The 14796-nt window shown below is 39.7% G+C and overlaps 1 protein-coding gene across 1 annotated transcript; it reads right to left on the bottom strand.

The window, feature by feature from the left end:
* Positions 1-2176, bottom strand: LOC145005155 (uncharacterized). The gene is made up of 6 exons (XM_078964206.1): positions 1500-2176; positions 1290-1419; positions 980-1149; positions 620-911; positions 354-538; positions 1-230 (listed from the first exon to the last, which is right to left on the bottom strand). The coding sequence occupies exons 1-6, from the start codon at positions 2086-2088 to the stop codon at positions 70-72; spliced, it is 1527 nt and encodes a 508-aa protein (XP_078820332.1). The 5' UTR covers positions 2089-2176; the 3' UTR covers positions 1-69.
* Between the last annotated feature and the right edge of the window lie 12620 nt (positions 2177-14796).

The raw sequence follows: 14796 nt of genomic DNA, 5'->3' as shown, positions 1-14796 counted from the left end.
GTATTACATCCTTAGAAACGAAAAACGAGACTGGAACTCAAATTGCTAGATAATTGTATACAACTTAATTTAGACGAGATTTTTTAGGATACCCACAATTAAGATTTGTGCTTCAACAACCAAAGTGTCGTTCCACAAGAAGCCCTTTTTGGAGTCATGAAGATCGCTTAACAGCATAAAACAAGGGAACCCCCAACCATCCGACGTTTTGCAAAACCAATGGTCAGCTTCTGCAATGTATAGACTCCATCAAGAAAAGAATACATATATACAAATAGCAACATCAACAAGATTTAGTGACGAAAAATGAAGTTTTAGCTTCAAATGAGAGGAGTTTATGTATGATCTTATACCTTTACTTTCATGGGTACCGCTGAATTCATGGGTTTTTACCCGAATCTTGAATTTTGCATAAACTCTCCACTCATCCGATCCAGAACCAGAACCAGAACCAGATCCAACATCATGTGGTCTTAGAAAGATTGAAAGATTTGTGTTTTTTCCTGTTTTGGATCCTTTAGGATACAACGACAATTTCCTGTTTCACACATATTCAAATCAACAATGACATTATGTATCAGAGCAAAAACTAACGAGTTATCAAAAGAAACGCACGTACCATTTCACTTGGCCAACTTTGAAATCCTCAGAGTACAACGCTTCATCTTTTAAAGCCGAAAAATTAGCAATTGTCCAAATGTGTGTATTCATAGTTGTTGGGGGCTTGATCATCGACAAACATTGATCTTTTTGCGCATATTTTGGGACAACAAAAACCTCGGCTCCAAACTCACATGAATCCCCAAAAAGGTAACCGTTTTCAGCCTCCTTAAACGACTCTAGTGACATGAGTTTCCTGAAGCCCCATCTCGTTTTCTTCTCATGGAACCTCGTACGTTTCCCATCCCCACCTATAACCATATACAACAACATAAACCCTAAAACCCCATTGTTTGGTCTCAAAGTACAAACCTTGTACCTTGAATGGTTAGATAGTTGTGGCGTATATGATCGTAAATCAAGATTTTGAAGTACACATAAACCTCCCACCCTCTTTCAAGACTTTGTGTGTCACATATGACAAGATAAAGAGAAATGTGGTCTTTTATGTATTCTTCCTCGTTTCCTTTTGGATATAGTTCTAGTTTCCTGAAAATTTTGATCCTCGAATATCTCATTATATAATCATTGTATTTATATATAGTCTCTAGGGACTACTATTATCAACATATAAAATTGTCCATCCACTTATATACAATCATATAATTCAATGAGAAAGAAAAACTAACCATTTGTATCCGCTAGCTTCAAAAACATCGGATTCATACTTTACTATTCCAGCTTCAAACAAAAGAGAGAATGACTCGAGCTTCAGTTTGTAGTGTGCGGGTTCGTTGTTTCCACTTGATATAGATACACCTGCAATAACCCAAATCATTCTATTCACGAACACTCCAAACCATTGTTGCAATAGTAATTATGACAAAAATGGTTCTTACTTCTAGAAAGCGACGTTGTTTCTTGAACTTCCATAGCTTTCGTCCTACAAATTTGAGTCTGATACATTCGATCAACAACTTCAGTAAACGCTTTCTCCACATTCGTATCTCTCAAAGCAGATGTCTCAATAAAATACAAAGATTCTTTCTCAGCAAATGACTTTCCGACCTCCGTCAAAACAGTAACCGAGTGTCTAACATCGGATTTATTCCCGATCAACGTCAAAACCATATTCGGATCTGCATGGTTCCTCAAATCTGCTAACCATCGTTGTATGTTTACAAATGTGATGTGTTTAGTAACATCGTAGACCAGGAGTGCACCGGTTGCGCCACGGTAGTAGGCGTCGGTGATGGCTCGAACTTTCTTGTGGCCGGAAGTGTCCCAGATTTGAACCATGATGTGCTTTCCGTCGATGTGGAGGGTTTTGGTGGCGAATTCGACTCCGATGGTGGAGTTGAACTCGAGGGTGAATTTGTTGTCGCAGAATCTGGAGAGTAAGTTGGATTTTCCGACATGGGAGTCGCCGATTAGAATGAGTTTGAAGAAGTGGTCGTGGGTGTGATCTTCTTCCCGGCGGCTTGTCATCTTTGAGATCAGATTAGGGTTTTTTGCAGAGGATTTAAAGATCGTTTGTTATGAAAACATGATGTGCTTCTTGTTGGCATAGAGAGTAGAGACGAACACGTAAAGACGTGAAGGAAAACAAAATGCATAGAAATGTACGAATCATGGTAAAAAAAAAGGATATATTAATCGCTTGGAATAAGTTAAGAAAACAATGACAAAAGTTTCATAGAACGAGATATGGTAACACACTAACACTACATTTTTGTTTATTACATTTAACCTTTTAAGATAGTTTATTCTAAAACATTAATTAGTATTTCAAAAGTTTTTGTATCGGATCATAAGATCCCACATTTCAAAATATTAGTATCGTTTTTTATATAAGATCGTATATGGGGTAGTTGGAACGGAAGCCGATCTTATCCTATCACATTTGAAATTCTAAATTCGATGATCTTTAGTTGTTACCCAATAAGTCAAATGGTTTAACTTTGGAGTTTATCGAAAATGACTAAAAGTATCATATGATTCCTTTCCTCCAGTTCAACACTTGAGACATGAACAAATCAAAGTATCGCACCCTTAAAAATCGATGGTAGAATCTGAGAAATTTGTTTCGCATTTTTTACCGAGTTCTCGTTGGTTCAAAATCAACAACATATGTGAGAAAATCACTTTCTAATTCTTGTCTAAGGCTACTTATTGTTGGTTATTGTAACTCTAGATTTCCTATTGGATATTTAATATCTCTATTGGGTATCATCATCCAATAAACTGATTCTTATGTACTCTAATAAATGAATTTTTTTTTGATAAATGTCATTTTCTTATTTATTTGGATATATGATATTTTTTAAAATTTTTAAATTTTCTATTTTCCATTTGTCATTTTATTGTATTTTTCATTTTATTAAATTAATATTTCACATTTAATATGTAAGGTAATATATATAAGGTATTTATTAAAAATGGTGTATATATGTAATGTATTAAATAAATTAAAGTCTCATTAATTTTAATAATTCAAAATTTTTCTCATTTTTCTTATAAATTCAAACCTTTAAAATTGTTAAATTTTTTTTTTTTTTTTAAATAACTCATGTAATACATGAGTTTCACACCTAGAATAGAATGATTATATTTAGGTGGACAAATAAGACAACACCTTAGAACTGACATACATGTGGCTTTAAATAGCCATTTTTAATAAAAACTAGGAGATACACCCGGACGTATTTTTTTTTTTTTAAAATTGTTTTTTAAGGTATGTCATCTAAAAAAAATGCATTTACACGCTTTACTATTCCATTTATAAATTAAATATGATTCCAAAAAACTATTATTAACATAAATTACATTTTTTCAATAAAAACAATTTAGGAAAGATACTTGTTAAATGAAAAAGAGATAAACCACATAATGTCATAAAAATATAGGAAAATTAATGAAGAAAGTAAAAAGATTAAAGCTTGTAACAAACCAATCAAAAAACCCACCATAAACGGTCTTCGCTAAAGTATCACGGCTCGCAATTACAAGTTTACAACATCACAATCAACAACCTTTACTTACTATAGTCCCTTCACGAATCTAAATAGAACGTGTGCACAAAGTTTTCAGTAAAATTTTCAAATCACATTTCAAAAGCATGGCAGGTGTCTGTCAATGAAAATTCGATTTTTCATTTTTCATCCTTCACATCTGATGAATCATGTTCTTTCCCTGGTTTAAACACCACGTTCCCTAAATAAAGAATTGCATCAACGTTAGTTTAGTCATCTTTCATCTTTGTGACAATGTGATACAGATAAGTTGTTTGACCTATTGGTGGTTGTTACATCAATATTGCTAATGTAAACTCATGGAAAGAACTTTTTAATTAAAACTCACTGCATTGGATACAAAGTCTATGGACATCTTGGTGACACTTCTAAGATTGAAGATGATTCACAATGGGAGACAGTTGACAATATTGTCAAACAATGGTTATATGGCACTCTCATTCAACCTATTATCCGGTCTATCCTCAGACCCAATGCCACAACAACAGATGTATGTAAGACCATTGAAGATTTATTTCATGAGAATAAAGAAACAAAAGCTATGGAATTAGATGATGAACTTCGTACCATCACCATTGGAGATTCTTCAGTTATGGAGTATTGTACTCACATCAAGTCCATCTCCGACCTTTTTACTAACATTGGCTCCCCGGTACCTGAAAGAAACCTTGTCATTTATGCCATCAATGGCTTATCTCAGAAATTTGCTCACGTCGTCACCACCATCAGACACTAGAAGCCGTTTCCCACTTTCCTTGAAATGCACTCACTTGAAGAACGATCCATGCTTAAAGACTGCCAATTTCACGCTTCACACCAAGATAATGCATCGTCACGTATTGTTCTCGCAACAGAGCACCAAAATCAGCGAGGTCGAAATCACCGAGGTGACAGCAGAGGTGGTCGGAATGGTGGCAGAAGTGGCAGACGACAAGATATAGGCGAGGCCGATGGTTTTAGTTACGGTCCAAACAATTGGGGAGGGGGCGCCTCTTACCCTTGGTCGACGACGCAAAGTCAACAGCAACAACGTGGGCTGCTGCCACAACCACCGACCCATCAGGCTCAATGGCCCAATAGTTCAACTTCTTCTTTCCCTCAGCATTGGCCCACTTCGAATCCAGCTTCAGCCCAACAACATGTTTTTTTATCCATTGCACAACAACCCACTAATCAACCCAATAATTGGTTTCATTACTCGAATAATATGGATCAACCGACTACCGTACAACAATCGTTCAATACTATGACCCTTCAAGATCCGGGCAATGCAGATTAGTACATGGACACCCGAGCAACCGCGCACCTTCATGCTGATTCAGGTACTCTCAAGTCTTTTAGCAATATGTGCAACAATTCAAATTTATCGGTGTTAGTCGGCGATGGATCTCGTATTCCGGTCACTAAACTTGCTCAATCTCATATTTATTTAAATCATTTTTGTACTCTTGTCCTAAAAAATATTATTGTTACACCACAAATTATTAAAAATCTTATTTATGTGCACCAGTTCACTCGTGATAACAAATGTTCTATTGAATTTGACGAGTTTGGTTTTTCTGTGAAGGATTTTCGCACCAAATGCATCCTCCTTCGATGTGATAGCAAGAGTGATCTCTATCCGGTGTCCATCACCACTCCTCAAACCCTTCTCAGTATCAGCTCTTCTTTGTGGCACCAACGACTTGGTCACCCCGGTCAACCCGTGTTCAAACATTTAATTTCTAGCAATTATATTTCATGTAATAAAAAAAATTATCCTTTAGTTTGTCATGCTTGTCAACTTGGCAAGCATATTTTTTTGTCATTTCAGTTATCAAAAACTCATGCTTCGTTTCCATTTCAAGTCGTTCATTTTGATGTGTGGACTTTACCATTACAAAGTCACAGTGGAATAAAATATTATGTTATTTTTCTTGATCAATTTTCTCATTTTGTATGAGTTTATCCTCTTAGATTAAAATCTGATGTATTCTCTAAATTCCTTCACTTTCGTGCATATGTTCAAAATCAATGTCATACAACATTTCAATGTGATAATGGTAAAGAGTACAACAATGCTCAATTTCATCAACTATGTGACTGTAACGGTATACACATGCGTTTCTCATGCCCTTACACTTCACAAAAAAATGGAAAATTAGAATGCATGTTTCGTACTCTACAGAATATGATACGTACCCTCTTGTTTCAAGCCCATCTTCCGCCTACATATTGGGTGGAAGCTCTCCACATGGCCACACATCTTTTAAACATCCTACCATCTACTAGCCTTCACAACGATACCCCTTATCGAAAACTCTTTCATACTAAGCATATGTATTCTCATCTCCGTGTGTTTGGTTTTCTATGCTACCCACACCTACCTAATACCAATAAACTTGAACATCGTTCTGTTCCGTGCATCTTTCTTGGTTATCCCTCCAAACACAAAGGCTTCCGTTGTCTTAACCTTCATACCAGACAAATTATTATCTCCCGACATGTCACCTTCGATGAAACAAATTTTCCTTTCGGGTCTATGACTCCGAATGAATCCCCATCATATGATTTCCCTTATGTTCCTGACTCTCACAACTTATTTAATGACCCAAACACCCCTCCAAAACCCTTTCACCATACCACATCATATCACTATTCTCCAACCATTGACACTCTTCATCCCGACCTTTTTGTCAACGCCAACACCAACACTTCTTTTGGTGACATTAGTTCCACACTGGAGCCTTCCTCCTCCTCGATATCATCCAACACTCTTCCTCATCCTATTTCTTCATCTCAGCCTCCTCCTACCACCCCAGTTTCCCCTCGGCCTCCACCCTCTCATTCCACAGGCACCCATTCCATGGTTACTCGTGTCATACAAGGAATACATAAACCCGTTGATCATCTCAATATTTACACTGACACCATTTCCTCATTTCCTATTCCTCTCAACTACTCTCAAGCCTTTCAAGACCCTAACTGATTAAATGCCATGAAAGATGAATATGATGCACTTACTTCTAACGGAACTTGGGTACTTGTACCTCGACCTTCTAATGCTAATGTGGTTAATTATATTTGGTTGTTCAAAAAGAAACTTAATGCATATTGATCTTTAGCTCGATACAAGGCACGTTTGGTTGCAAACAGTCGTAGTCAACGCCTGTGTATTGACTGTGATGAAACCTTTAGTCCGGTTGTTAAACTAGCTACTATTAGGATTGTTCTCAGTCTTGTTGTCTCCCATCACTGGCCTATTCATCAGCTAGATGTGAAGAATGTGTTTTTTTACGGTCACCATCAGGAGCCCGTCTGGTTTTCGAAACTCGTCACTTCCTAATCATGTTTGTCTTTTACAGAAATCGCTTTATGGTCTTAAACAGTCCCTAAGAACGTGGTACCATAGATTTGCTCAGTTTATCACTCGGTTTGGATTCATCAACAACAAATCTGATTCCTCCCTTTTCATTTACAGACGGGGAGTACATATTGACTACCTTATTCTTTATGTTGATGATATTGTGTTAACTGCTTCTTCCACAAGTCTTCTTCAACAGTTCATAATGTAACGCCCGGGTTTTCAGGGCTAAGCATTTTTGTCAATGTAATAGTCTAGGTCAACTATTGTAACTCTTTTTGAAGTAATAAATATGAAATATTTGAGTATTATGTGAATTATGTGTGATTGTGTGTTTATTGTTTAATTATAAATGTATAATTAATAAAGAATAAAAATGAGCGTCAAAATTAAAGTGTGAGATAATCCCGATATCTCTACATAAAGTTGTAGAATATGTCTCAAGGTTTCCGTACATATAAAGAACGCCGAAATCCGAGCTATAACGAAGAAGTTATGACCAGCCGAAGTTTTACGGCAAAACCGACACGGCACCGGAAAACATAAAATAGTGAATTTACGATAGAAGACTTTTTAGCCTTAGAAATATAAACAAAAGTCGTAGAATATGTTAAACTAAGAACATCGATAAAAAGAACGCCCAAATCTGACTCCGTATGAAGAAGTTACGATTTTTCGAAGTTTCGGACTAGCAGTGTACTGCCCGAAATTCAAATGTTTGATCGAGCGGTTTTTAGCCGACACGACCTAAACGAGAATCGAAGATCTCGTTAAGAGTAACGTAACGAGAAAAAGATGGGCAAAAATGGATGTCGGATGAAGAAGTTATGAGGATTTAACAGACCAATCCTATCCCGACCCGTTGATAAAATAAAATTTAAAATCGAGTCAAAATTAGCCAACGAAGTCTAAACGAAAGTTGTAGAGTATGTTCCCACCTTCGCGTGGATATAAAGAACGTTAAAAACGGAGCTCGTATGCGAAAGTTACGAATTTTTGAAGTTAGGACTCGAAAATGCGAAACCTGTTGCAAAGATGATGACGTGGCCGCTTCTGAGCCGTTGCTTGCTGACCAAGGCTTCGCTCCGGATCGCGCCACGACGACTCGCATTACGCCCCGCGTATGAGGTCCGGTACGCCCCGCGTACCTTCGGCCTTATCCGTCCGAGTCCGAGTGCGAGCCAGCTGTTGCGAGCTGGCAGCCACCTCCGAGCTACGCCCCGCGTAGCGCTGCTAGACGCGCCGCGTATCCGAGGCCCTCGTGCCTATAAAAGGGGGCCGAAGGTGCCCTCATTTTTCACACCATTTCTCATTCTCTCTCTAGTTTCTTTCTCTCTCTAAGGTTCCAAACCACCCCTAAGCCCTAGTTAAACCCCTAGCACCCTAAGGAAGCCCCGAGGCTCCCGGAGTCCCGAGAAAAAGGAGTTTTTCGGTTTCGAAACGCTGCTCCAATTAAGTCCCGGTTTTCGATAAAATTCGCTGTAAGTATGCTACGCTTATGCAATTTTTAATATAGCTTTCAAATAATTATAGGAATGTTATTAGGTCCTTAAAATAATTATTTGGGCTATTATTATGAGATATATCAAGTATTATTAATGCTTAATAATACTCAGACAATTAATTTGTCACGGTTATCATTAGACTAAACCCTAGTGGTATCGATACTAGGTTTTATCGAAGGAATATCATTTTGAGAGTATCGAAGCGCTGTCCGAGTGCTGAGTCACCACCTAATCAGGTGAGTGCATAGTTACCTTCAACTTACACATAGATATGAAGTATTTTATATAAATTACGTGCTATGTGTGCATATTATCTGAATACTTGCTATCTATGCTAGATGAACGTTGTTATACATGTTTTCAATGATTTAAACTGTATATGTATTTTATATCTACGAAAATGTTGGGGTAAAACATGGGTAGATGTAATAGGTGATGTGTGATAAAATGATGAGAGGCCTCGATGTTGTTGTTGTTGATCCAGTCATCTAGCGGAGTATAGATGACGACCACGGACTCTTCTAGACAGTCCAGTGGAACACTAGCAGGCTCGCAACCTGTAGGTGTTGTGAACGATGTGTTCACCGGTGTACTCCATCCCCCACATGGTTGCCTATTAGGACATTTATTGTTGAGGAATCCCCTTAGCAGTAGTGTCCGTCCCGATGATGATCCTTAGGCTAGGTCCCTTATGATAGGTGTTTAGGGACGTAAAGTGAGGATAACGGGAACGGGTAATCGGGTTATTGTTGATTGATGAAATTAATAAACTTATTTATTGTGGGTTGAAAACCCTATGTGCTCACCAGGCTCCCAAGCCTGACCCCCTCAGTTTTATGTATTACAGGTAGTGGCGCATGAGCATAGGTGTGATGTTTTGGACGAGGGATTACGAATATAAGCCTGTAGATATGAAATAATGTAGTAAGGCTTATATTGTACTGTTTATACTTTTGATCTGTACGAACATGACATCCCGAGTCTTTTAATGAAATACATTTCTATGGAAATGCTTTTGATAAATCTTTATCATATTATTGTTTTGGGACAAATTCCGCAATCCTTTTATTAAAAGATAACTCTGATTTTGAAATAAAGTATAAACAAAACCGGTCTTTTCTGGCCGTGATTTTGGGGATGTCACAGTTGGTATCAGAGCATTAGTTTAAGCGAACTAGGAATTTGTAGGATTTCTAGACTTAAACTTAGAATGCTAAGCGATGATTGTGAGGTGTGAGCACTAGCTTATTTTAGGAATTGTGCCTAAAATGCTTTTATGTGCTAAATGCTTTATGCATGATATGCTGTTATTTTGTTCGGATATATGGTCTGTTACCGACCGGATCTGGAAACCTTATGTGTTTAGGATTCTAAACGTACGACTACGCTATTAGAACTAGCATGTAAACGTTTCGGAGTGATAAGGACGATTTAAAACGTCTCTCCTAAATAAAGATCTGAATTCACCTTATTCAGTGTATAGATCAAGATGGTAAGGACCCGTAGCGGAAACGTAAACGCAAATGGGAACGGACACCAACCCCCCGTGATCGAGCAAATACCAGTTGTGGAAGCCGTTGCCGGACCAATAACGATGGCTAGAGTGCAAGCGATGATCTAGGCAATGTTGGATCGTCAAATGGAGGAAACCAGGTGTTTGCTCCAGCAAAATCGAGAGGAAGCGACTATTCAGATCGAATAGCCCGAGTTGAACGAAGGGCAGACTGAAGAAGGAAACTACAGTGGGACTATTGGTCAAGCCAACCCACCGATAGTTAGGCAAAACCACCAGGATGGAGGAAATGATGGACGTGGATGCAAATACAAGGATTTCATGGCATCCAAGCCACCGAGTCTATCCGGAAGCCCGACGCCGGTGGAAGTCATGAACTGGATCTCTGAGATGGAGACAATGTTTGAGAGCTGCGAGTGTAGCAATAGGCAGAAGACTGCTCTTGCAGTTCCTCTATTGAAATCTGGAGTACTAAGCTGGTGGAAGCTATTAGCTGATTCAATGCCCAAAGGTGAAGCAAGCAAAATGTCGTGGGAGGATTTTATGGTACAGTTGAAGATGCAATACTGCTCTGAGCAGGATCTTTTGGAGATCAGCAACGAATTCCAGAATCTAAAGAAGGGAAGAATGAGCGTTACTGAATACGCTGCAAGCTTTACTGAGGAAATGAAGCTTGTTCCTCACCTCGTCCCAACTGAACTCTCCAAGGTTAACAAATTTGCCCTCGGATTACCAGCGGACTTCGGTCCAATGGTCAAGCAAACTACCACTCTAAAAGCTGCCATCTGGGCTGCTAAGAATGTGGAGACCCAGATACGAGAAAAGGGTCTGGAGAGAGCGGAAGTGGGAGAGAAACGGAAATTTGACGGATCCTCGAGGTCCGGTAAGAAAGGTAGATTCTCGAAGTCTAGTTCGAGAGGAGGAGGATCAGAAGCAAAGTGGTGTGACAAGTGCAAGAAGAAGCACTCTGGGAAGTGTGATGGAGGGGTCACTTGTTACAAATGCGGAAAGCCTGGGCACTATGCCAATGAATGCACCCTTAACCAGAAGGCCTGTTATGGGTGTAATGAAGAAGGGCACATTTTGAAGGACTGCCCGAAGAAGAAGGAGGCAGGAAGACCCAACATACCACCGAAGCCGAAGGCGAGAGCCTTCCAGATGACGCTCGAGGCTGCAAAGGAGGCAGCAGACGTCGCTTCAGGTACCTTTCTTGTAAATGGTTTGCCTGCAAATATACTGTTTGATTCTGGAGCCAACTACTCCTTTGTGTCGCATAAATTTAGTGCGAAATTAGCATTACCTGTAGAAAAACTTGATAACGCCCTAATTGTAGAAGTTGCCAGTGGCAAATTCGTACCTGTTAGTAATCGTATTAGGAACATCGTCATTGACCTAAACGGAAACGAATTCCATGAGGAACTATTACCCATAGAGTTAAACGGTTTCGACATCGTTTTGGGTATGGATTGGCTTAGCGCCAATGATGCCGAGATATTATGCCGAAAGAAGATAGTTAGGATAAACCCACCCGGAAAGGAATCATTTATGGTGTACGGGGACAAACGCAGAGTAACTTCTGGAATCATCTCCCTGATGAAAGCCAGGAAATGTTTGTCCAAAGGATGTGCATCATACTTGGCATTCGTAATCGATGCTAAGAAGGAAAAGAAAGAGGTGCAGAATATACCGGTTGTGTGCGATTATCCAGAAATCTTTCCCGAAGATCTTCCCGGATTACCACCTAATAGACAAGTGGAGTTCCGTATAGACTTGTTACCAGGAACAACACCGATAGCAAAGGCACCTTACCGATTAGCACCGACGGAGATGAAGGAGCTCATGACGCAACTTCAGGAGTTGTTGGACAGCGGATTCATTCGACCTAGTTCATCACCCTGGGGAGCTCCGGTGTTATTCGTGAAGAAGAAAGACGAAAGCATGAGGATGTGCATAGACTACCGAGAGTTGAATAAGGCAATGGTGAAGAACAAGTATCCATTGCCGAGGATTGATGATCTATTCGATCAGCTGCAAGGTTCGAGCTACTTCTCAAAGATCGATCTTAGGTCAGGATATCATCAACTGAAGGTGAGAGAGCAGGATATTGAGAAGACTACATTTAGAACAAGATATGGACACTACGAGTTCTTGGTTATGTCATTCGGACTAACCAATTCTCCTGCAGCATTCATGGATTTGATGAATAGGGTTTGTAAACCATTCCTCGATAAATTTGTGATAGTGTTCATCGATGACATTCTCATTTACTCGAAAAGCCAGGAGGAGCATGGCAAGCATCTACAAGAAGTATTGGAGGTGTTAAAGAAGGAGAAGCTTTTTGCAAAGTTCTCCAAATGCGACTTTTGGATACGGGAAGTCCAATTCTTGGGTCATGTTGTTAACCAAGAAGGAATAATGGTTGACCCCGCCAAGATCGGGGCTGTAATGAAGTGGGAACGTCCGAAGAGTCCCACGGAGATTCGAAGCTTTCTAGGATTAGCCGGATATTATCGACGGTTTATCCAAGGTTTTTCTTCGATAGCTGCTCCATTAACAGCTTTGACCCATAAAGGAGCTACGTATACATGGAGTGAGAAACACGATGAGGCGTTCGAGAAGCTAAAGAAGAAGTTATGTGAAGCACCGATACTTTCTCTACCCGATGGAGTCGAAGATTTCGCAGTTTATAGTGATGCATATGGAGTCGGGTTGGGTTGTGTTCTGACCCAAAGAGAAAAGGTGATAGCATACGCATCTCGACAATTGAAAGAGCACGAAAAGAACTACCCCACTCATGATCTAGAGTTGGCAGCGGTAGTATTTGCCTTAAAGATATGGAGGCATTACCTCTACGGCACGAAGTGCAAGCTCTTCACTGATCATAAGAGTCTCCAGTATCTCTTTAATCAGAAGGAGTTGAACATGAGGCAACGACGCTGGCTAGAACTTCTCAAAGACTACGACTGTGAGATACTTTACCACCCAGGTAAAGCAAACATTGTTGCTGATGCTCTCAGTCGGAAAGTCAATCTTGAAAGAGAAAGGCCAAGAGCGTTAAGAATTGAAGTCGTCTCGACGATTGTGGAAAGTATCAGGAAAGCTCAAAAAGAAGCCTTAGAAAAGAATGACCGAAAGGAAGAACGTTTGGGAAAAACGTTAGTGTTCGGTACGAACAGTCAAGGACTGAAGGTATTCCAAGCTCGAATTTGGGTACCTAAGATAGGAGGAATAAGAGATCTTCTAATGGAAGAAGCACACAAGACCATGTACTCGATTCATCCCGATAGCACTAAAATGTATAGGGACCTAAAACCCTACTACTGGTGGCCGACGATGAAGCTCGATGTTGCGAAGTATGTGGCTGAGTGCGTAACATGTGTGAGGGTTAAGGCACAACATCAGAAACCGTATGGGAGTTTAGAACCTTTACCTGTACCCATGGGTAAATGGGAAGACATCACCATGGATTTTGTGACTAAACGGCCCAGAACAAAGAACGGACACGACATGATTTGGGTAGTCGTGGATCGTTTCACCAAGAGTGCACACTTCATAGCAGCCAACGAGAAGTGGTCTATGGATAAGCTCGCAAATGCTTACGTGAAGGAAATTGTAAGACTTCACGGTGTCCCTCTTACGATTGTGTCAGATCGTGATAGTCGTTTCACGTCGAGGTTTTGGAGGAGTCTACAAGAGGAGTTGGGTACAAAGTTGTGTTTGAGTACTGCTTACCATCCGCAAACTGATAGTCAGAGCAAAAGAACGATTCAGACGTTGGAAGATATGCTGAGAGCATGTACCCTCAAATTCCAAGGGAATTGGGACGACCACTTACCTCTAGTAGAATTTTCCTACAACAATAGTTTTCACTCGAGCATCAAGATGGCACCTTATCAGGCCTTGTATGGACAGAAGTGTTGTACGCCGTCTTGTTGGCTTGAAGCCGGAGAGAAGCAGTTTATGGGCTCCGAGATAGTCCATGAGACTGCTGAGAAATTGAAGGTGATTAGGGAAAGAATGTTAGCAGCTCAGGATCGTCAGAAGAGCTATGCCGACAAGAAAAGACGACCGATAACCTTCGAAGTTGGGGATGCCGTTTTACTTAAAGTCTCACCGTGGAAGGGACTTATAAGATTTGGGAAACGAGCAAAGTTGAGTCCAAGGTTTATTGGACCGTTCAAAGTTCTTCAGAGGATTGGGAACCAAGCTTACAAGCTGGAATTGCCTGAAGAACTCAATGGTATTCATAACACCTTCCATGTGTGTTATTTGAGGAAATTCATGGGAGATATTCCCGACATAATTCCAATCTCAGAGTTAAGGATGGATGAGAATAAAAGGCTGATCGAAGAGCCCGAGGCAATTGTTGACCGTAAGACTAAGAAGTTACGACGCAAGATGGTCGACTTAGTGCTAGTCCAATGGAAACATTCGGATGGGCCGAATCTCACTTGGGAAACAGAGGATGACATGATGAGTTGTTATCCACATCTGTTTGCTGATGCATGATTCCGGGACAGAATCATCCTAAGGGGGAGAGAATTGTAACACCCGGGTTTTCAGGGCTAAGCATTTTTGTCAATGTAATAGTCTAGGTCAACTATTGTAACTCTTTTTGAAGTAATAAATATGAAATATTTGAGTATTATGTGAATTATGTGTGATTGTGTGTTTATTGTTTAATTATAAATGTATAATTAATAAAGAATAAAAATGAGCGTCAAAATTAAAGTGTGAGATAATCCCGATATCTCTACATAAAGTTTTAGAATATGTCTCAAGGTTTCCGTACATATAAAGAAC

The sequence above is a fragment of the Lactuca saligna genome, chromosome 7, assembly GCF_052625555.1.
Source record: "Lactuca saligna cultivar CGN05327 chromosome 7, ASM5262555v1, whole genome shotgun sequence".
Lineage (NCBI taxonomy): Eukaryota > Viridiplantae > Streptophyta > Magnoliopsida > Asterales > Asteraceae > Lactuca > Lactuca saligna.
This window is presented reverse-complemented; position numbering and strand designations above follow the sequence as displayed.